Source organism: Balaenoptera borealis (genome assembly GCF_965194805.1).
Source record: "Balaenoptera borealis genome assembly, chromosome: 1".
Classification (NCBI taxonomy): Eukaryota; Metazoa; Chordata; class Mammalia; order Artiodactyla; family Balaenopteridae; genus Balaenoptera; species Balaenoptera borealis.
This window is the reverse complement of record NC_138860.1, coordinates 36808618-36831608: the sequence shown is the minus strand read 5'-3', so window position 1 is coordinate 36831608 and position 22991 is coordinate 36808618. Positions and strand designations below refer to the sequence as shown.

Genomic DNA, 22991 nt, shown 5'->3' with positions numbered 1-22991 from the left:
TCCTTGCATCCGGTGTCCTCTAACCCTCTGGCGACTCTGGGCTCTCGGAAGCACCAGTGGTCCTTTTTTGTGTCAGCTTCCCCAGAAGCTTCTTGACTGTGTTGTCAGCACAGTCAGCCTGCGGGTGTCCCCCCACCCCTTTAGCTCTGTCACTGCAGAAGGGCACAGAGTGATGTCCAGGGGCCAAGACCTACCTTGTTTTGGGGGGCCAGAGTGGGATTAAGGAGCCAACTGTCCTCCTACTGTCCTAGTTCTCCAGGCTCTGGCAATCAGGGAAGCCCTTGCTTCCATGGGCAGAGTTCCCAGAAGAGGGCCTAGCACCAAGCCTGACACATAGTCAGCCCCAGGCATGTTTTTTTTGGAATAACAAATGTGTAGGACTCACCTGCCTTCTCAGTGCTCCCCCTAGGCCCTGAGGACTTTGGAGATTTTAGAGGGAGGGTGTTGGACGGTGGTTGGCTGCTCCTCTCACTCCACATTAAATGGCACTGGGAGAAGCTTCTCAGCATCATCCTTTGTGTTTTAAGGCTGTTACTGTTTCTCTGCTTCTGGGGCAAGAACACTGACCTTCCAGGCCTGAACCAGATCCTAACCTGAGAATAACGGCTGCCCGCCAGGCCCAGAGGCCTTCAGAGAGCTGAACCTTCATGTGTTGTTCCATCACCTTCCCTCTGTAAATAAAACACTCACAGGACTGCCCTTTATCCCACGGTTCTGGTCATCAGCCCCTCCCTACTCTTGAGCTCTCTGTATGCATAGGATGTACTCACATCATCAAAAATTTTGTGGGACCTTACTTTTGTTAAGGCTTAATATTATGAAAATAATGGAAAACGCATCCCCGATATCACCCCCAAATATGACATTAAATATTATGTTTTAGACTGCCTCAACCCCTCGCCCACCCGTCAGATGAGAGCCTTGTCCCCGCTCCAGCTCTCCTGACAAGGCCGGCACTTCGCTGAAAGTCCAGACCTGTGCCCTGGTGTGCACGATGGCTCCGAGGTCTTTCCTGTCCTTCTCAGGCTGTGGGCAAGGTCATGTGCATGGGCATGACCCCTGTGTGGGGGAGAAGGCAGTATGGAAATTAAAGCGCAAGTCAGAGTTGTTTGGGGAACCCCCATCCTACTTGTGTTTGTGACAACTGCTCTCTAGTTCTGACTCAGCTGAGTGAAGCAATAGTTGGTTCCGGGGCAGGAAAGAAACTCCATTTTTGAGACACATGGCACTCATGTGGTCATGCAGAGGTCAGTACAGACCCGTGAAACGTCAGTTGCCTAGGTTCTCCATACCCTAGATATGTCTGCTCTTGCCTAGCACTTCCCTCTTTGATCAAGAACCCCAGGAGCAGCAGTAACATCTAAGGGTCCTAGCCTGTGCCTGGAGGGCATCTGGCCAAGACCCCTCATTTCCCAAGTTGCATCTGGCCGGTGGCACAGACGGCAGGGTCCGCCGTGTAGGGATGGGGTAGAGCTCCCTTCAGTCCAACTCACGTGGCCCGGCCACACTCCATCTCTCTGGAAATTATTTCCATCCGTTGACGGCCAGGATTTCAAGAACAGCCAGCCAAGAGTTGCGTTGGGTTACTCCCTGAGTCCCAAGAAGACTTTGCCCCCTGCATTTCGGGCAACCCTAGAAGCCCCTGGTTCAGGGGCTTTGGCTAGTGGAATGACCATGTTTACTGAGCCCCAGCCCATTGTCAGAATAGTAGGTGCTCATCCCATTGCCAGCCTGGGTTTTGCCTGAGGCTGAGCCATGAGCCCTCTGGGGCAGTAGCTTAGATTTAATGATCAGTGGCCTAGGGTAAGGCAGACATTTTGGCCTTACCCATTTTCCCAGGAGGTGGTGGGAGCCAGCTTGGGCAGGACACTTTGGAGCCTGGATTTTTGGCCTGAGAGGCAGACTGACTCAGTCTGCCCAGAAGAAAGCATCTACTTATGAATAGGGCATACTGGTCACAATATCTGCCACCCTAGGCCTGACCTGCCCCCTAAACAAACATGCCCTGTCACTACACTGCCCTTGGTGTATTCCACGCGGGAGGCTCTGTCGGTGCTGGGGCTCACTTCTGCTTGTTAAGGAGCTGACTTGGCCCTCACTCATCTTCTTTCACCCTGTAGTCAGGGGAGTCCTGTGTTCTCAGGGCCAGCATCTGGCAGGCCACTTACTGTCTGCTGCCTGGTTCCAGCTCCCCGCCCGTGGCGGCATTCTGTGTCTGCATCTGCACCTCACCTCTGCCAGGACCTCCCCTCCAGCACAGGCTGTCCCTAGCCCTTGTCTCTCGGATTTTCACTTGGCACGTGGTGCTGCATTGTGTCCTTGGAGTGTTTGTTTTCACTGCTGGGGCCTTGTTTCACTTCAGCTCAGCAACCTGGGCAGAAGTGCCATGGCCCTTTGGGTTGGGAATTTGATGGGAAAAACTCCTCAGTGGTTCTGGGGTAGCTGTTTCTGGAGACTGACAAGATGCGGTCTTTAAGGCTGTTAGACGGACCACATCATGGTCATTATTGTTGATCGAAGCTATTAACGGCACGGTTCTTTCAGGAACCTTTTCCCCATGGATAACATCAGACGTCTAATCTACAAGTACCATTTCTGACACCCCCCCCGCCTCGACTTGGCACATTTTCAGACTTTTTCTAATTACATATATTTATAGATTGTGTGGTTTTATTTCTTCTTAAGGTTCCCTGAGATTAGAATTTCCTTACCAGGTAGTTAACTGTCCCAGCAATTTGGCTTTTACTTGGCTCTCAACCTTTTTCCTCGAAGCCCCTCCTCTGTCATCAGCCTATCACCTCAGCATACTCCACCTTGTCTACTTGGTCTTGTCAGTATGAAGCGAGGTGTGGTTGTGCCTGATTAGTACTTGGTTGAAAGACTGAGATTGCCAGGTACTATAGGTCTCTTGAGGTGTTACCAGGCCTTTTCTTCCAGTGCCTGGTATGGTACCAACCACAAAATCATCACTGTCCATCATCACCATCATCATCATAGTGATACTGGTACCAGTTGAACATTAACTCTGTGTTGGGCATTGTGCTGAACGCTCCTGTATCTCATACCATCCTCACCAAGAAAACCCCTAGGAAGTATGGATGAAGCTGAAAATAGGAACTTAGGAAGGTCAAATAAGTTGTTCAAGTCTGTATAACTAGTAGAGGCTGTATTAGGATGCACATTCAAACCTGTCTCACTTTAGAGTCTGCGTTTTTCACCACTATCTGTATTATCCTTGTTTAGTAGTATGTACTCATGAAATGTTTGTTGAATGGCAAGATTGTTCCCACAGTCTGGCTGGTCTCTGAGGTATCACTAACCATGATGAGGATAGCACCCAATATTTTTGAATACTTAGATGGCTAGGCTCTGTAATAATGTGATGTAAGTGACATACATCAGGTTAATCTATGTAATCTGCAGAGCTCAATGAGGAAGATTTCCCCTGTTTTGCAGATTAGGAAACCGAGGCTCAGAAAGGCTGAGTTAACTTGCTCAAGATCACACAGCTAAAGAGTATATAAGTTGGGATTTGGCTGCCAGTTATCTCTTGAACAGTGTGAGTCTCTTCTCTTGATCACCATGTTATTGTCTACAAAAAAAAGATTAATTTCTTCCTCTGTCCCTTTCTTCTTGCTGCCCCCTTCCTTAGCTTGGGATGCTTTTTCTGTGCCTGTTTCTTTTCATCCTACTCTTTCTGAGAGGCCCAGGCTGGGCTCAGACTATGTCTGTCCACATTGAACGTTGCAAAATTAGTTCTTCGATTTATATTTTCTTAAACTTTACTTGTAGACATATCCTCACGTTAAAAATCACCTGATTTAAGATTGGTGCTCCATACTATAAGAGTAGATCTATTTGTCTATCTTATTTCTGACCAAAGGAATGGAACAAAGAGCCTAGTTATAGACCCCTGTATATCTGGACACCTGATTTATGACAAAGGGGACACTGCTGGGCAGTAGGGAATGAACGGTCATTTTAATAAAAAACAGTGCTGGGTCAGTTGGATGTCCACAAGGAAAGAAATAATCTTGACCACTACCTCACGTCATACACAAAAATAAATTCCAGAGAGATCATCAATCTCAATGTGAAAGTTAAGACAAAATAAAACTTCATTTACAAGGTCACATAGAGTATCTTCATAACCTTGAGGTAGCCATACACTTTTTTAAAGAAGACACCAAGAGCACCAAAAATAAAGGAAAAGATTGATAAGTTGGGTGACATTAAAATGAGGAACTTCTCATCATCAAAAGACATCAATAAAAGAGAGAAAAGGCAAGCAGAGTGGAAAGGATACATGTAATACCTACAACTGGCAAGTGGATTTGTATCCAGAATACGTAAAGAATCCAACAGACACATAAGAAAAAGAGCCCCTCTCCTCCCAAAAAATGGGCAAAAGAATATTCCATACTTATAAACTGAGTTGTATACAGTTTTCTTCTCCCAATTCCAGGTTTTAACCAATTTGTCCTGGGTCATTGGCACAGCCTGGTGGCTGGCCTTGGGAACTGTCTAATCCCCTGGCTCATCTTGACATTTTCTTTTATGTCTGGACTATGGACCCTTCCTTTTGCATGTCCTGTGTCACTCAGCTGTTTTTCTGCCACAAGTGCCTCCTTTCTCATGAATACATAATACATAGGTCTCTTCCTCTTTTCCTTTGGCTTGTTAACTTTTGACCAGCTATTTTAAGGCTCTTTCTCTCCGGCTTCTCCCTCACCATCCCTTCTGCCTCCACCCCCACCCCTATTTCGTTTCCCTTTTTGTACCTCCTTGTTTAGCCTAAAGACTTGTTGTTGTAATGGTTATCCTAAAATATCTGAAAGCCTTTGGGGAAGCAGGCTCGTACCGTGGGCTCCAGAGGCAGAGCGAAGACTTAAGGCGGGTAATTAGCTACCTTGAGAGTGATGTCATCTCAGTTATGTTCCATTGTCTGAGTCCTCCAGAGGTGGGCCGGGGGGGTTACTGAACGAAGTAGAGGCTGGGCAGTGCCTTGGTCTTAGTGTTGTTTATGGAGGGCCCTATGCCTTGGATGGGCAGCTGGATTACGATAATCCTTTCCAATCTTATCAACAAAGCCCCAAATAGAGCCTTTGAGGATGCCCAGAGCAGCACCTCTCATCTGGGAGAAAGGGCTTGTGTATTGGAATGATTCTTTTGTCCTTCTGGTGGGTCAGGATGGGGCACAAATACTAGCACTCTAATGGTATCATTCATAGTTAAAAATAATTCTGATGTACCCCTCCACCTGCAGCCCTCAACATGGGGCTGGTTGACAACCGCTGACCTGAAGGGTAGGATTTCCCTTATTTCCTTCTGTGCCATTCTTTTCCTCCAATAGCAGCATCTGTGAGGTGAATCTTTTCGGTTTTCTTCTTCTTTGTTTCTTTATTTTATTTAAATCCTCACTTGGGCAGTGCCTGCTCCTATAGCATATTTTGGACACATTACCACAGAGAAAACACAATGGAAACTCTGCAGGTATGTTTGGACTTTAAAAATTGGGGAACAATGTTTAAAAATCAAGAGTTTAATGTAGTAAATGTAGATTTTTGCCTTCTCCTGAAAAATTGGACGATCTGGGTCTCTACTCCCAGATGGCCCCAAGTGGGCAGAGTGGGGGAGGGGCTTGTCCCTGCTCCTGACACACTCCCTGCCCGTGGCTTGCATCCTTTGCTACCTGCCGAGTCCCCCAAGGCATTGGGGTTTGTCTCTTCCTGAAGTGGGTAAAATAGGCTTTTGTGGGCTAACCTGGGAACCCAACCAGTACATTTAATATTGTTTCAGTGAAAAAATGAGTTCCAACTTTTAAAGAGCAGACTTTGGAAACGTCAGAAATGCCAATTTGGGAATGCTTGTAGGGTCCTCTAACAGAACCTGTATGTCTTGAGGTGATGGCCTGTGTCTCGTACTTCTCCTGTGCTGAATGTGGCCTTAGCATCTAGTAGGTACTTAATTGGTGATTTACCTCCTGGGGTTACTGAGTGCCCTTTGTCTGCTCCCTTCCAGGCGGTAAACAGAAACACCTCCCGGTGGACCCGAACCTGTCAGCGCTGCCTGAGACCAGACCGCTGCCTGATTTATCTAGAACACCCACTCGAGCCCTTGATACTCGTGTAGAGTTTGGGATCAGTCCCCTGCACAGAGCTCCCTGTCTTGAGAGAAATGACTTCTTTCCTGATGAAAGATCCAGCCCCTGTTCAGGAGGCCCTAATGAGGAAATGGGAGGACAGAGAGGCCTGCACTAAGCCTGCACTCTTGGCTGATGCCCACCGAACTGGAGTTTGTGGCAATTACACAGTGCTTGCGTTCCAAACCCAGGGCAAGGGCTGGGTAAAAGTCCAGCTCATCCCCTTTAAAGAAAAAAATTCTTCCTCTTTGACATTTCGAGGTTTTGACCCAGATCAGTCAGAGGCCACAGAGAGCTCGCAATGTCTGGAGAGTGTGTTTAGTTCCTGAGGCCTGGAGCTGCAGAGAAGCCAGAGCAAGGCAGTGACCTGCTGGGCTTGAGTTGAAGCCCTGCCTTTTCAAGTGTGCCCTGGCCCAGCCTCCCCAGACCTCACAGGGTGGACGGAAGGAGCCAGCACCTTCCCCTCACTCCAAAGTTATCTTTACCCCCTGAAATCAAACATCGCATGCAGCACCCTGTAAAACTGCTTCCTTGTAGGCTTGAGCGTGCTTGCTGAGTAAACATCCTCCCATGTTTTTGGAACTGAATCCATTTCTGCTTCCTGGTCATCCCACGTGGGTTTTTCTGTTCTGGGTGCCATGCAGAATCAGGTTAATAGAAGGCAGACCTAGAGTTGGGCAGGGGCACCTAAAACGACAGTTTCAACCTTAGTAAATTGTAAGGAGAGTAACAGGGTCATGGGAAGAAAGAGAAAAGACTTAGATGAAAAATGAAATGAAACAGAGCCTCCCAAACATAGTGCTGCCATAATGCTTTGCAAGTCAGAGTTGGTTCCTGCTGAGCCCTGAGATGGGGACCTTCCTTTGCATGGGCTCAAGCTCCGTTGTGCTGTGGTTGAACCACAGTCAGCCTCCATCTGTAGGTTCTGTGGCTGCATATGGCCCTCTTGACCCTAACTTGCTCTTGCTCCGTCTCTCGTGACTTATTTGCCTCTTCTCTCTCACTTCCACCCACCCGTGACATCTCCATCGCCATGGCATTGAGCAGCCACGTCATTCACCAAGTTCACGGGGTGATGGGCCAACTCTGTGCTGAGCCCTACTTCCTTCTAGTTCTCCCTCCTGAAGCAGGAGGCTCCCTGGCAGAGCTCAAAGCCCTTTGTTTATTTGATCCTGGGCGTCTTGGATAAATCAGGAATGTCCTGACATGAACTTAGGCATGTTTTTCTTCCATGGAAAAGGAAACTACGGCAAATGGTATTTAAGTAGGCAGAGGACCATTCCGGGGGACTTGCGTTGGTGCCATCAAGGCCACATTCCTTTGGTCATCAGACCAGTAGGTGACTTCTTTATTGGCATGCTCTACCCTGGAGCCCAGAAGGTGTGAATTTGAAGCACTTTCTCCCCTGCTGAGAGCTTGGCACAGATGCTCTGGACTTCTTTTAAAGCCATGGAGTACCATGGTTGTCTTCCAAGTGGTCTTCGTTCTGCTGGATGAAACCTTGGCCCAGAGTAGTTGCTTGAAGAAGGCTGCTTGGGAGTTGGGGTACAGGATAAGGTTGCTGCCTGGCCTCTCATTCTCAAGCCATCTTGAAGTTGCAGTGATCTCGATGTGATATACTTTGAGTCAGCTGCCCCAGGACCTAAGTACATCTCTCACTTCCGATCAGGGCTAGGCTCTTGTGGTACAACTGGTCGCCAGAAACCTTTGCGGGTCTGCATTCTTTGGATGTGGCGTTGTGGGAACCCAAGACTTCCTGAGTCTGTCTAGGTATATGGGGTCCAGTGAGTTAGCATCTGAGTTGTTCTGGAACTTTTTTTGGGTCTGGGGGCAGGAAAATGTTGGGAGCTATGTGCTTTGCTGCAGTGGAGACCTGTCAGTATCCAAAAACAATCCCAGTCAGTCTCCAGAGCATTGGTAGGAAACCCCCCCTCCCTGTGAGAGTTTCCAGGTGTGAATGCCCATGTGTTACCATGGCAGGGGCAGTGCAGGGTGGGCTTATGGGTGCTCAACTCACTTGGCCACCTGCCCTGGAGAGAAGAAGCCAGTCATTGGCCACTGCAGGTCCAGGCTTGGCTGCTGCTCTGTTTTGCTGCTTTTCATGTTGTCAGAGGATCTTCTTGGGAACAAATGACTCAGCAACCTGAATCTCTGGGACTGAGTAGCCCAAGTGCCTTTTGAGAAGTGATTGGACCTATCTACACAGGCCCTAAAATTCTGAGCCCAGGAAGAGTGGAGATCCGGACTGGTTTTACTCTAGATTCTTCAGGCTGCCATTCAATTTGGTTTCTCCAATTCCTGCCCCAATAGAAGGATCTAACTCATGGGGTAAGCAGGCAATGTTTTAATTATGCTTTTTGTCCTTAGGAAATTCCAGGAAGAAAAAAGATCCTGGTTTGTGGCCAAAAAAGCAGAAAACAACAAAAATCAGCTACAGCTGTAATTCTGGACTTGTCTGTGGCAGAAAGAGTTAATAGGACGGTGGTCTCAGGGTGGGGGCCATTATATTCTCGGGTCCAGGAGAAGCTCATATGGTTCAAGAAAAGATGACGCCACATTTAGTGTGGGACAGCCCTGTCTGGGTTCTGGGCGCTGTCACTCAAAGAGTTAAGCTAGTCTTATGGCTGGGGAGCCCTCAGGGAAGGCCTGAGCCTGTAGGGACCAGGCCCTCTATGCCCCAGAGCAGTGAGGTCTGGGGTAAAAGAGGGGCTGAGAAGTGTGGCCAGGAAAGCAGAGTGTAGGCCCAACTTTTTTTTGCCTTGTTTGACCAGCCTTGGCACTGCCCTCTGGCTCTCCAGGGGAAAAGCTGCAGTTCTGCTCTTGCAACACAAGGAGCAGACTGGAGAATTTAGATCTGCGTCACAGAGCTCAGAGAGAGAGAGAGAGAGGAGAGAGGGGAGAGAGAGAGGGAGAGAGAGAGAGAGAGCGCGAGCGCTCCGTCGATAGGTCTGCTAGCAACAGCCGTGCTGCAGCAGAGAGAGAGAGAGAAATCAAGAAACAAGTCATAGCAACACCGGGCACCAGGTTCTGCCAGCTCACTTGCCAAGCGTTCAGAAATCTGTCAGGGGCCGGAGGCCTCTGGGTAGCCTAGGCTAAGGAGATGACACGCAAGGTGGCACGGGCGGTTCCCGCGGGGAGGAGGTAGGGTGGCGGTGGGGGGCAGGGGTGGGAGCAAGAGGTTTCGGGGCGATGGTGGAAGGTTTAATGGGACCAGTTTCTGGAACATTCGGGACTGCGGCACCTTACGGCCAACCGAGATTTGGGTCTGCGCAGGCGACGATGGGTGGTCCGATGGGCTTCAGGACTTGATGGCGTAACCCCCGTCTTCCCCCACGTACGTATTTGCTGGGATCGGGGGCGATGTCTCTGCGTATGTGGGTGCTCTGTCTTTCTCACCTTCTTTCTTGCTTTTTGCTATTTTTTTTTTTTCTGAGGGAGGGGTTTTTTCCACTTTAATTTCTTTTCCCTTAGTGTCAGCTGCTCAAGCCTGACCGAGGTAGAGGAAAGAGGAGCAAGTCGTCCCTGGTGTCCCACCTGACCTCCCAGCCTTTGCCCCCATTTCCTTCTATCGGGCAGACAAACAGACAGGCTGGTTTTCCAAGTTGTTTGGGTATCAGTGTCCGTCCGTATGGTTCTCAGGTAGAAGGTACGGAGTGAGGAGGAGAAGTGTTGAGAGGAAGGCGAGAGGGGCAGCTTTCTAGGGGTTGCCTTGTTGAAACATTCGGCCCTGGGAATCTGGGGCTGTTGGGGAGCAGGTGGGCAGGATGGGGCGTGGGCTGCGAGAAGTGGGGTAAAGCTGGTAGGTTTGTCACTGCGTAGTTGGGGAAAGTGGGGAATGGTGACGCAGTCACTCTTGGATCTTGTTAGGGGCTCTGGGGGGACAGGTAGTGAGGGTCCCAGGATCTGTAGGGTCAGCTGAGAGGGGTTGACGATGAGCTGAGAAGGGAAGCTAGCATTTAGAGATTAAATGTCATCCTTTTGGCTTTGGAAAGTTGTTTACCTTGTGCTCTCTGTGTCTCCATGTTGGCACCCTTCCAGTTCACATGTGATGGCCTTCCTTGTACTGCTGCATCATTAACTAAGTGACTGAGCTGGCCTTCCATTGGCCAGGGGAGGGCTCTCACTCCAGACACTTCCTCTGATTGGTGGGTGGACCAATGGCAGGTGAAAACCTGTTTTTGATTGGCTGAGGGAAGGGTATCAAATCTGAATTTGCATTTCACTTGCTTAAAGGGGAGGGGGGAGAAGCCCAGCAGCTTTCTAAAATCTGTTTAGGGGTGTGCGTATGCTCCTGTGTCTGTGCCTGCTTCTGACTGACCAGTTAAAGCCTCTTCCTGTGCCTTTTTAACTTTATGCACTATAAGGAAGAGGAGCTGAGGGCTCCCCAAACTTTTGTTTTGGAGGGGCAGGGGTTGGGGAGATGGGCACGCAGAGGGTTGACCAAACTGGAAGAAAAGACTTGTTCTTTAGTGGGAATTTTCCGATCAGCCACACCTCAGCGTTGCGGCAAAATAAATCTTGGCTCCCCTGGAAACGCATGGGCAAGGTAGGGCAGAGCTGCTGCTGCTGTTGCCGCCACCCTGGGCTTCCTGCTGACTCCGGGCTCCTCCCCGGGGACACGAGATTTGCATTGACGTCCCAGACTGTCCAGAGCTGAGCCCATTATGGGAAGGACCTGCCTTCTGGAAGCTGCCTCTCCCCGGTGCTTGGAAAGGTGAGGACGGGAGCGGACCCCAGGACGCTGCTCAGAAACTGCGTATTTGGTGGGATTTCCGGAAAGCCACGGGGCCACAAGAGGCTTGGAGGTCCCAGGTTAGAAGGGTTTGTCATCCTGGGGAGTGAAGAGAGTAAGAGCAAAACTAGGGCAGCAGGCTGCTCGCCTCTGGTTGGGGGAGGAGGACTTGGAAAAATCAGGGTCCCAGCTCCCCGTCTGGTCCTTGTTGCAGGCCCCATGTCTGTGGGGAGGGGGTTTCCAAGCCCTGCACCTTGCGCAGTGGCCCCCGCCCATGACTGCGCATCTGGGAACGCAATGCGCTCTGGGTCTCTGGCCTAGGACAGCACCGCCCTTCTTATTACATAACGGAGGGCACGGCTGTGCCTTCTCGGCCCTTTCTTGCAACCCTATCTCCTGGCTCCCCAGGGCCCACGGAGCTGGGGAGGGTCTGGTGGGTGAGCTGTGAAAGACTTCACTCCCTTGGAGGGCTAGCTCTTGTCCAGTCAGCGATAGGGGCTGGGTTTGAAGACAGAAATGGACTGCTGACCCCCATCTTGGGATATGAAACGCAGAATGTCCTTCTGAATGCCCTATGTCACCTATGGCCCCCAGGACCTCTCAGGAGGATGGGATGATGCCCTTCTTTCTCTCTTATGCTTTCTGCTTTTTGAGAGGAAGTTTCTGAAGGGAAAGATGTGACAATTGTGAGAGTAAGGGTTTTGCGGGGGAGGGGGGCAGTTGGGAGGTGGTTGACAGTTCCCTCCCCTTGTCTCTGGCTTCCCTTTCCCTGGGTGGGTTGATAATATTTTTGGACTCCTTTTTATCATAAGGCTGCCATTTTGGAGGCATTTCTGCTGGTCTCCGACATGGTGGCGTTGGTTTTTCTGGTCCTGCTGTGCCAGTTCCGCAGAGTGGGCGGGGGGCGGGGGCTATGACGGAGGCGGCGGCGGCGAGGGGGGTGCGGGGGGGGCAGAAGCGCAGCAGAGGCGGGCACAGCGGTGGCTGCCGCAGTGAAGGTGGCCCCAGGGGCAGGACCGCCCAGTCCCACCCTCGGACACAGCCCTGGCTTTGCCAGAGCGTGGGCATTGCTCACTGAAGGCCTGGGTCTCCCATGCCTTCATCGGCCTGAGGCTTAGAGCAGTCCGGGGAAAAGCCGAGTTTGGGGCGGGAGGGTGGAGGCAGAGATACGGCAGCTCATCTCAGACGTGTCGGACCTGTGGTTTGTGTTCCCCAAATAGGTTCTGTCTCTGGCAGTCTCCCCGTGGGGACAGGGGGTGGGGTCCATGGCAGCTTTGAGGATTTGTTTGGATGGCCCTGCCTTTTTCCCGTTTTTTCCTCTCTGTTCCTCCGCACGCCCCCTGCCAGTGCCATGGTTCCAGCTGTCGTCCTCCAGTGAGGCTCCCTGCTGCCCGTCCCTCTCCTCTCCAGGCCCTTCTGCGTGCAGTGGCCATCTTGTCTTTCTTGCTCAGAAATTTAAAATGGTTTCTCATCGTTTCCAGAAGGAGATTCCTTCCCTTTAGCAGGATGCTGGAGGCTGTCTGTAACTAGTCTTGTCTTAGCTTTCCTAAACTCGGTCTCACCTCTCTGAGTTTCCCTACGTGGACCACGTATTCCAGAAAAACCAGGCGACTTACTTTTTCTTGCTTTTCCTATCTCTCTGTTATCACTAGTGATATTCTCCACGCCTCCTCTCCACTGCACCCACCTGCGGCAGTCCCACCGTCTTCCGTGGACCTCTCCTGATTACCTGCACAAGAAGCAGTCCTCCTCCCATCCGGCCAGACTCCCATACGCTTCATGCCTCTTTTGTGCTACTGTAGATGTGCTGTGGTTCTTCGTGTATAAGTCTTATGTCTGTCACCTATTAGATTGTGAGCCCCAGGAAGCTCGGGAAGAGAAGGGAAACATGTACCTGTGTGGTGCTTTCTGTTTGCCAGGTACCACATCCATCTGGTTCACGACGGTTATTTCATTTATTTCTCACCGCAACCCTGCGAGGAGTGTCCCATGGCCGGTAAGTGTTCTGATCGTGATTAGAACCCTGGTCTGTGAAAGCCTTTGCATTTTTCTTTTCTCAGCCGTCAGTGTCTGCAAAATGCCGCTTACGAGGTAGATCCCCAAAATGTGTCTATTTAAGGAGTTTTGTAAGTCCCTGATGTTCTGTGAGAGTTTGGGTGGCTCATCTTCCTGCGCCCAAGGTCTGGGTCACTTGGCTCTTCCATGCCACCCTCCCTGCTGCCTCATTAACTTTCTCCTCTTTCTTTGAGGCTAGGTTCACCCAAGACAATGGGGAGTTTTTTGTAGCTGAAATTGATGGGCTAACAAACCTCAGTTTTCCTGGTCTCCTTCCCCTCGAAAGAGGAGGCAGAGGTGGGATAGGTTGTAGCATCTTCAGAGCAGGATAAGCTCCGGAATCCAGAGATCAGTGGAGACCATAGAAGCAGAGACATGGCGCTTGGGCAGACCTAGGTTTGCATCTTGACTCTGCCTCATCTTAGGTGGGTGGTTTTAGACAAGTTACTTGATTTTTCTAAGTCTTAGTGTCCTCCTCGGTCAGTGAGATGGAGCCTCTATACCTACTACACAGAAATGCCTGATATATTGCCAAGCAAATAGGTTCCCAAGAGAAAGTGATGCAGCTCCATTCCCCCTGCCCAGTTGTCTAGTGGGGACTTAAGAAAGGACCACAGCAGGTGGCTCGAGAAGAACTGGGGGAGAAGGAAGCTTATGTGCGTTCAGTGGTATCATAAGCAGGGGCAGGGGAGGAGGTAACCAGGCAGTATGCACCTGAAGCCTGTGAGGTAGTGCCTTTCCCCCACCTGGAGTAAATACCCTCTATTGCATTAGGAACTTCGGCATCAGGAAAACACCATGGAAACGCCATGAGCGTTGGTGGTGGCGGAGTGAGGGTTAAACAGTGAGCCTTCCTGGGATCCTTTTGATGCCAGGTTAGTTTCCCTTCTTTCCGAACGCAGCAGTGGCTGCCTGTTTCCTGATGCTGTTGCATCCCGTGGGAGGGGAGTTGGGCACCCCGAAGCCCCCTGTCACCAGTTCCGGGGCTGCAGAGCAGAGAGTGACGACAGCCCGTGAGTCGTCAGCCGACGGCAGCGGGGACCCTGGTGACGGCTGCTTTGTTGTTTTTTTCCTCTTCGGATGATGACTCAGTGTGTCGGGAGCTGGGAGATGGAGCACTCAGCCGAGTGGCCAGGACGTTCTGTCAACATGAAAGCAGCAAAAACAGTTTGTCGGGGCTCAGCGCTGACCCTGGGCTGGGGTCATTTTCAGGAAGGGCTTGGCACACGAAAGACCACTGCCAGGCACGGGGGCGACGTCGGATAACTCAGTAGGACCCTGTAGACCCTTGAATTTTAGAATCTGAAAAGAAAATCAGCTGTTTATGTTTTATTAGATGAGCTTGGCAAACAGGATCACTTCTTGAATTCCTCTCACCGGTCTCCAACAAGAGACATCTTCCCAGGTTCAGAAAACCCTTTGGGATTTCTCAGTTGTGGCTTATTGCCTTGGATGGAGGGCAGGTCCCTTCTAGGGGGCAGGGGTGGGCCTGGCAGTCCTAGTGCCCGTTATGGGGATTTGGAGTCGTAGGTTCCCTCTGCTGGCATCACGTGAAGATGGTGGATCCACATCACAGGCCTTGAGCTGAAGACCGGCTCTTGGGCAGCCCACTTCAGCCTCTCCTTTCCTTATTATCCCAAATCAAAGCCTTATCTGCTCCCCTTCATCTTCCTCATTTCCTTCTTAGGCGCAGTAGTGGGCCTGAAGTCCTTGACCTTTGCGTCTGTGTGTGCGTCATCATGGCGGCTCAGGGTTCTAGGCTTTTCTTGAATCTGCAGCATTGCGCTTTGTGCGCGTGACACCCCCTGCCCCGCCCCGCCCGCCCGGCCCCGCCCCGCCATGCCTTCTTCGGAGCAAGAGAGAACATGGGCCTCCATTGCCACTGAATCTCAGCCAAACCGTTATCCCCAGCATCTGGCCTCCCTTCTCTCCTCCGCCGCTTTCGGCCAGTGTCTGGGGGTGGAGGAGCAAACAACTTGTGGGAGGGGATGGAGGGACAGCCTGGCCTGGGGCTCTCTGCCTCCTTTCCTCGTGTGCCGCTTTTCAGCCTCACGCTTTCCTGCGGATGGATGATGCCAGTACTGACATTTGTCGCCGCGCACCTCCTCTCCCCAAGGACTTCCCTGCGCGACTTTTTTGGGATCTGGAAAGAGTGGCTCTGGGGCCTTGGGAGCCAGAGGGGACAGGGAGACCCGGCCCAGGTCACAGCGGACTGTGCGACGGGCGAAGGGTGGGAGTTGGCCGACCCCACCCAAGCGCAAAGGCAGCCCCGGCCCCTTTGCGTCATATCTTTTTCAGCCTGAGTAGAGAGCAACTTGACCTAAAAAAATTGTATATATGTGGGTGTCGGATCCTTTGTGTCTCTTTGTCCAGAAGCTGTGCATGTGATGAGAGCCCAGGTTCTGTACTTCAGGGAACTGTTGTCCTTCAGGTTTGTTTTCAGAAAGATGTGATGGATGGGCCCTCCTTGATGAGACTGTGTGCCCTCTGGGACTGGCCTTTCTCCAGGATGCTGGGCCCGGCGTGGTGTTTCTTCTGTCAGTGGATGGTGAGCCGCAGCGGAGGGCCATGTCTGGGGGCCCAGAAGGGACCCGGATTGGGGCCTGCATGTGCATTGCTTGGTTGGCCCTGGGAACTGAGCCCACCTTTCGCTTCTTCCCCACAGAGGACTCAGAGGAGTACAGCTCCATGAGTAGGTGACAAACTCCTGGAGACTCAGCTGATGGTTGTGCTGGTGTGCAGAAGACAGTTGTCATCCTGTGGGATAAGTGTGTGCCCATTTGCATTTATTTGGAACAAAAAAAGGAGCTGCCTGGCAGCCTGGCTTTCTGCAGTAAGTATTTTTTTGCATTCTTTTATCTCTTCAAACGTCGGAAGTGGATAGATGTTTATTGAACCTAGCCAGCTGCTGTGCCTTCTCCATTCTTTCCTGCACACTGCCGCCCTTGGTCCTCCAGAAGAGAGGACTGGATCGATTTCCTCATGCTGCTGGAGAGCTGCAGAGAGGCTAGAACTCAGTGTTCAGCCCCTGCACATCCCCCTCACATTCAGGAGAAGTGGATTCTCCCTAACACAGAGCCAAAAGGCCGGGGCCCTCAGAGCAGGGTGTTCATGGGCTGAATGGAAGGGCCCTGCCTGTGCTCACTGCCCCCAGCAGGGAGGTGAGGCTCTCAGTTGGCTGGCTGGAGGAGCTGGGGGAGGGGGGTGGGCCTTGCCAGCATCTAGCATGGTTCTCTGCCAAGTTCTAGCTCCAGATCTCTAGGCCGCTAGGAACCTAGACTATATATAGCGTTGTGCTAAGCAATTCTTATCAGACGTGTCTGCCCTCCCCTGTGGGAGAGGAGCGCTTCTATCAGAGAACCAGAACCTGGAGAGTGTGAGCCATCTCCATGGGGCCTTTTATACTGGGGAGGGTGTGTGTGTGTGCGTGTGCATGCACACACACGCGTGCATATGTGTATCTGTGTATACGTGTCTGTGTCTGGTTCAGGGCTGCCAAGCTTTCTCTCCTTCCCCCTATTTCAGATGCTAGTAGATTCAAAATCTTGTGGAGGAGGGCGCTGATGTAGGCTGAGGGCCAGGAGGGGCTGGTGCTTCTTGAAGGATCCTGGATCCTGGGTTTGGAGGAGAGGCTGGGCACATGATGTGGCTGAAAGCACAGTGTGGCCTCCGGTGTGTCTTCCTGGTTTCCGGTTTGCCTTGCTTTGCCCGAGGATGTCTTTTGACCTCTCTCTTCCTTCTTTTGAACCTGCTGCCTTTCCTGCCTTCCTCCAGCCCTCCCTCGTCCTTTGATTTTCTTTGGGATATATGAGGCAGACCCAGCTATGGGCATCCGGGAGCTTGTCTGCTCCCCGCCCTCACCCTCGTTTGGGGCTTCCAGAAGTCTGACTTGACCGGCACAAGGGGCCAGCTGTCCTCAGAGGAGCTGGTGGTGAAAGAGCATGAGCGTGTCATGCTGGGAGGTACAGGGCAGAGTGGGCTGGGTCTTTGCCTCCTCCCTTTCAGAGGTGCTGTTGAGCCCCCAGTTTGTGTGGTTCTGTGACCACAAGTGCTGATGGATGTGACGCCATCCCAGTCTTGTCGGTGAACCATTACCAGGCTGCTTATTGGAAACCAGGTGCAGCAAGGAAGATAGGATTCAACGCCCTCCTTCCCTGCCTCCCAGGTAAGTCAGGTGTGGGCCACCCGTTCCGGGCCCTCCCCCACCCCCTGCTCTTCCCACAAGGGCGTTTCCCTTACTCAGTGGAGAAGCCTCAAACTTCTCCATTCAGAATCTCCCAGACAATTGCTCCCTTCTTTCTATTCTCCTCCTCCTGGCTTTTCTGTGAATGGGGTTAGTAACCAGCGAAGGCTCGGGGGCAGGGCAGCCAGCCTAAGCGATCAGGCACTGGCCATGTGGGAGATGGCTGGGTGTGGTAGTTGGCAAAACAGCTGGGCCTCCCGCAGTAACTGACCAGCCGCTCTCCCTGACCCCCTACGAATAGCATGAGATTCTGAGTGCTGATCCCTCAGAGGGGCTGGAGCCCGCCTGGGAACTGGGCCTTCTCTTCCTGTGTCGTCTGGACACCTTTAGCCTCGCTTAGTCTAGGGCTGTGGTCTGGAGCTTATAGACTGTGGGCTGGGCAGTGGACTTTGGGGCTCTTTCCCCCTACTTTGGGTTTTTCTTGTTTTGTTTTGTTTTGTTTTGTTTTTTTGAGTGAATAACTTTTTTCCTCTAGGCCCTCATTGCCTTTACTTTAAGAAAAATCCTGGCTCAGTAAACCATTGCAAAGATCTCCAGGCAGTTTGACGTAGAAATGTTTTTTTCTCTGTGTCACCTGTTGCTGGTCACAATAATAGCGATCGTGATTAAAAACGATGAGGGCCTGCAGAACTGGGGAGGTCCGTCACATTACAGAGATGGTTTAGAAGGCAGACTGGAGGCACTTGCCACATTACCAGGAAATCTTTCTCCTATCAAGTAGATTCCTGCCACATTCTGGGCCAATAGGCCCGGTTGGAATGAGCTGACAGATTGTCTGGGGTCTAAAGATAAAAGGGATGGTGCTGGGTAATTTTATGACGCTCTCGGCTAATGTCAGGGGGCACCTGCGGGATGCCAGCTCTCTGCCGTTGCCTCGTGGATGTGGCTGTTGTTTCCTCCCCACTCCCCCCGCCCACCCCTACCCAGGGAAGTCTGATGTACCCTGCTTCCCAGTGTTTCATCTTCTCCTCTTCCCATCTGAGATGAGTCTCTGAGTTGGCTGTGAGCAGCCTGAGATCCTCGCTGAGTGAGGAATCCAGGGCTGTTTGGAAGAGTCCGATGTCTCTTCCTTCAAGGAATTTGACAAGTCTCAGCCCCTCCAGCAGTAACGAAGGGAGGGATGGCTAGGGGTGTTGGACCTGGAACATGAATAAAGCAGACAGATCAGCCTTGGTGCAGCTGGGGAGATGAAGAGGAGCTGGCCAAGTCCCTCAAGATGTGTCAGCTAGAGTCTGGCCAGCACTGGCTGTCAGGCTGGAGCCAGATGGAGCTGCTGGCCATGCTCGGGAGCCTTCGCTGTCCTGTGTGCAGTGCGTCCCCGGGCCTGGCTCCAGGTGACCGCTGCCTCCATTCACAGCCCTGCCCTCGGCTAGATTGATATCACCAGGGTGGGGAAGTTGGTTTTGCTCCTTGAGATGTAGTAGCCTCTGTGGCCTCTGGTGTTCCCAGAATTGGGGTTGGTGCTCGCCTGCTGATTCTCCTACTTTTGTCCCTCATCTAGTTCTCTCCTTCCTGTTCACCAGCCTGGCTTCTCCAGACATGACATGGAACGTTATGTGTCAGAAGCCAGGCTGGCAGAATAGTTGGCATCCCCTGAGAGGGGTGCCAGGCGTAGCCGGCACTTCTTTCTCGACCTTTGAATCCCTGCAGTCTGGGAGCCAGGAGGCAGCGTGGCCTTTCCAGCTGGGGTCCGGCAGCGGTTAACAGAGCTGGTGGCACTGGAGCCGTGGTGGTGTGGCTTGGTCAGGAGGCATGGGGGAGGGGCCCTGCCAGAGGATGCGATTGGTCAGCACCTTCCTATTCCATTGAATCCTGGTGTGGTCAGGGCTGTGAATTGTTTAATGCATATCTTAGCTCTATCCCCTGGCACGAGTGCCCCCGAGGCTGCAGCTGCAGCTTTAGAGAGGATCTGTACCTCATGCTGGTCACTTTTTTGGACACGTTGCCTCCCTCTGAAATATGCGAGAGAGAGTGCCTTTTCCACTAGCCGGCTGTCTGTGGGAGGCCCGCATCTTGCGTTGCTTTTCTGGGACTTGGAGTGTCTGTGAGGAAAGCAGAGACTGGGTTTGGTTCCTTGGTAGCTCCTTCCACAGGAGCTGCTCGTGGGCTGGTAAGGCCAGAGAACGCCTCCAGGCCCCGGGCCTTTGCGGAGCCTGATGCAACAGTGTGGAGCCTGGGCAGGGGAGGAGCAGGGGGACAAGGATGGAGAGGGCCATGCGGGGAGGTGGTTGTACAGCGTCTGACCACAAGATCAAGGCCAGGAGGGGGTTGGAGGAGGTGTCCAGCATTCAGCCAGGGCTGCCTGCTGTGGCCTGAGTGAACACGTGTGTGCATGGAGCCCAGAGATAGGCATCAGAGTTCTTGGTCTCAGCATGCAGGCCAGGGAAAGGGAAACTGACCTTTGTTAGGGCCTCCTTTTGCTTATTTGATTTCATGCTCAGAACAACCATATGCAGTAGGTGTTACTTCCCTTTTATGGTTAAAGACACTGTGATTGTTAAGTGACTTAACCAAGGTCACACACTTGGTAGGTGGCACTACTGAGATTTAAACTCAGGCACTTCTGAGTCCAAAGCCTGTACTTTTTCTTCACCCCCTTAGGCTGAAGCCAGACATTTTTGGGAGCTAAGACCTTCAGAGGATAGGCAAATGATGTGACCCAGAGTGAAAGGCCAGATACCCAGGGGACTCTGCTGTCACAGGGATGACTGCATTACATCCCTTTTGAGGGAGGCAGGGCAGGGGCAGATACCCTTTGGTATCCGTGGATAGGCAGGCAAATACATTCCTTCTACAAATATGTCTTCAGCCTCTGCTGTATATATGCCAGGCACTCAGCTAGGTGCTAGGGATGCAGAATTCAACGAAACCAAGTTTCTGCTCTTGTTGGGTGTATATTCTAGCGTGGGGAGAGATCATTAATAATAATAAATAGAATTTAAAAATAAAGTAGACATATATGGAAAAGAAGGACACTCCTACATAAGAAGAGGCATCCAGATGTTGGTCAAGGAGGGAATTTGAGAGACAGAAGGACCTCGGCCACCTGGGGAAGCCGTATTGATTGAGCCTCCAAAGAGAACTGATACACAGACTAACCCCTCTCTTTTCCTAACAGCTGGGAAAATCCATCCAAGGTCCACAGAGCTCACAGGAACTTGGAGTGAGTCAGGAATCAAGGTGGCAGTAGTCTGTAGTTTCGTCACCAGCAGACTAGGGTTTTTTCCATTAGCCGTGGCTGCTCCTGACCTTCCATCTCCCACCCTCACCAGGCGCCAGCTGGCATCTCCACCTCAGCCTGGTCACCATGGCCACCTCTGGTCCACGCAGCACAGGGGGACACTCGGGTTCAGTCTTTGCCGAGTCACTGGTAAAACATATGTCTGCAGGAGGCAGACTTCAGCTGAGCCTCTCCTGCCAGAACACGTGGTTGCGAGATTTCGCAGTAGGGAAGTGACAGGCAGAGGCTAAGGGAGGGGAGTCCCCTTGTATCAGATGCTTGGACGAGCTCTGTGTCTTGAGAGGTCGGTGGCTGGGGACGGGGGAGGAGACATTTCCTGTGTGCAACTTCAGGGCTCAGGACTTGTTTACATGGTAGGAGTGCAGTGTCTGCTGGGCCCAGGGTGAGTCGGGCCACGAGATTCTCCCTCTTTGGTGCCATGGTTCTTGCCGCCTGGCCCACCCTGACCATGGAGACTGCCACCTGCTGGCAGGGGGCCGTGTGGGTCTTGGTGGTGTATGGTTGTGGGGGCCCAGGGAGCCTGTAGACGAGTCACCAGGCCTGGGTTCTGGCTCCCTTGGTAAAAACTCACTCACCCCCTTCACCTCTTTGGGCCTCAGTTTCATTATCTGTAAAATGAGAGGGTTGAATCAGAATCTTTTTGGAGGTTCCTGCCAACTCCCATATGGGGGCTCCCTGGATGTTCATGGAGGTATTTCTTAGCCCGAAACTCAGGATCTGCATCACAAGAGAGGGGTGGGACCTTGAAGACCCGTCTGAGAGCAGCTGTAATCGTGTTTTCTGAAGGGACACTGTCGGCATGAATTAGGGCGGGTGGGTGGAGACAGTTTTCGAAAGCCCCCCAAAAGCAAGTGCGAAGGGTGAAGATTGCATGAAGGTGGCTGATGAGCACCCTCCAGGTGACCAAGGACGTGGACTCTGGCTCCCACCAAGAGGCTTGTCTGGAGATGGGCCATGTGGGAGCTGCTGGGGGCTTGCTGTGCTGCAGGGGGTGACTTGACATGCCGTGCCCCAGGAAAGATGTGCCATCCTTTCTGGCCCTAAATCCTGGAGAGAAAATGGGACTGCAGGGCCCTTGTGTCCTGTGCATTCCCTGAGACTTATCCTCAAGGTCTGTGCCCCTTTGCTGTCAGGAAGTTTCCCTTTATATTTAGCTTTCTTTTCTCATGTGGTTGTTTAAGCCCTTCTATTTAAAAAAACAAAAACAAAACGATAAAAAGACAAGACAAAAGAAAACAAAAACAGAAGTATCTCAGAGCTACCAGTTCCATTTTGGCTTTTTAGTCTTGAGTCACTCTTTAAAAGACAGCAAAAATGAAACACATACAGCAAAGCCCAGGGTCCCAGGCCCTTCCGGGCTTTTGTGCAAAGCCAGGCTGTGGCCAGGAGTGGCCGGGTCCTGGCCTCACTTCTCCATGACAGCCTGAGTCCCTGACGTCCACCATGTTTCCTGGGCTGCGTGGGTAGGAGCCCTGAGGCGGAGGCACACATCGTGCAACCCGCTAGACAGAATGCAGAGCTTTACAAATAGCTACATTTCTCCAAGATGCCGTCTGCTTGCCACTCTGCAGGACACTTACCTGGGATTTGTAACTCTGAGCCCAGCCTCCCCAGCTCCCACGAGGGTGGTGGGAAGAGGGATTTGGGCTAGGATGCAGGCAGGAGAGGAATTGACTAGTAACCATTGTCTCACATGCGCCGTGCGATGTTTCACAGTTCTTTTCACGTTTGCGAGCTCTTTTGGCCTCACACAGCCCTGTGAGGGCAAGTGGGTGGTATTAGCCCTGTAGTTGATGACACTGAACCAGAGAGAATCCTGCCAGGGTCTAACTGCTTGTATACGCTTAATTTTGGACACCCACCCAGGCCCCCTGACTCTGGTTGTCATTTCCTTGGGTTCTAGTTGTGGGACCCATGGAGCGGGGCAGGGATCGGGGTGGGTCTTGGGCAGTTGACTTGATCTCTCTAGGTCTTGATCCCTTCTCTATATATTGAAGGGGCAGGAAACCTCAGAATATCTGGGTTCTCCCGTTCTCTGTTCTTTCAACTTCTTGGCGCTCTTGTGAAGACTGGCTTGCACTCCTTGGCTGGGAAGCCAAGCATGCATCATGTGTTTCTGGTGAGGTTTCTTACATTTGGAAGCTTCTGGAATATGCAGTGCTTCAGACAGTTCTGACACGTCTATGGCACTTCATGCTTGTGCCTATGGTCATGCTTCTGCTAAGTAGCTCTCTTAGAAATGAGGCCTCACTGTGGGGTCTTTGAGATTTTACCATCGGATTTATAAGGTACACACGGAGCTTTGCCCGGGATGCACACTGTGTGTACGTTACCTGTTTGTTAGCTACTTAGTGTACAGCACCTGCTGGAAGAATTGGCTGATGTACAATGGTAAAGTAAGATACTGGAAACGCTGGCTTCAGCTCTGATTGTTTGAATCACTATTGACTTGACCAAGTAGCCCTTTCCCACGGAGGAGAAGGTGGTCAGAGAATTCTTGGTGGCAGTGTTTTCTGAATACTGAGCACAACCCTCACCCTTTAGAAGGGTGCTGAGGCAGAGTGAGAGCTGCGCATCT

General features: G+C 51.8%; 1 protein-coding gene across 1 annotated transcript in view; it reads left to right on the top strand.

Annotated features, from left to right (window-relative positions):
• Positions 1–22991, top strand: part of LOC309632071 (uncharacterized protein) — a 74602-nt gene that overhangs the window by 33763 nt on the left and 17848 nt on the right. The window contains exons 4-5 of the mRNA XM_082399215.1: positions 6022–10856; positions 12527–15762. Coding sequence (XP_082255341.1) covers positions 6022–6028 — 7 coding nt within the window. The 3' untranslated portion in view covers positions 6029–10856; positions 12527–15762. The remainder of the gene's footprint in view (positions 1–6021; positions 10857–12526; positions 15763–22991) is intronic.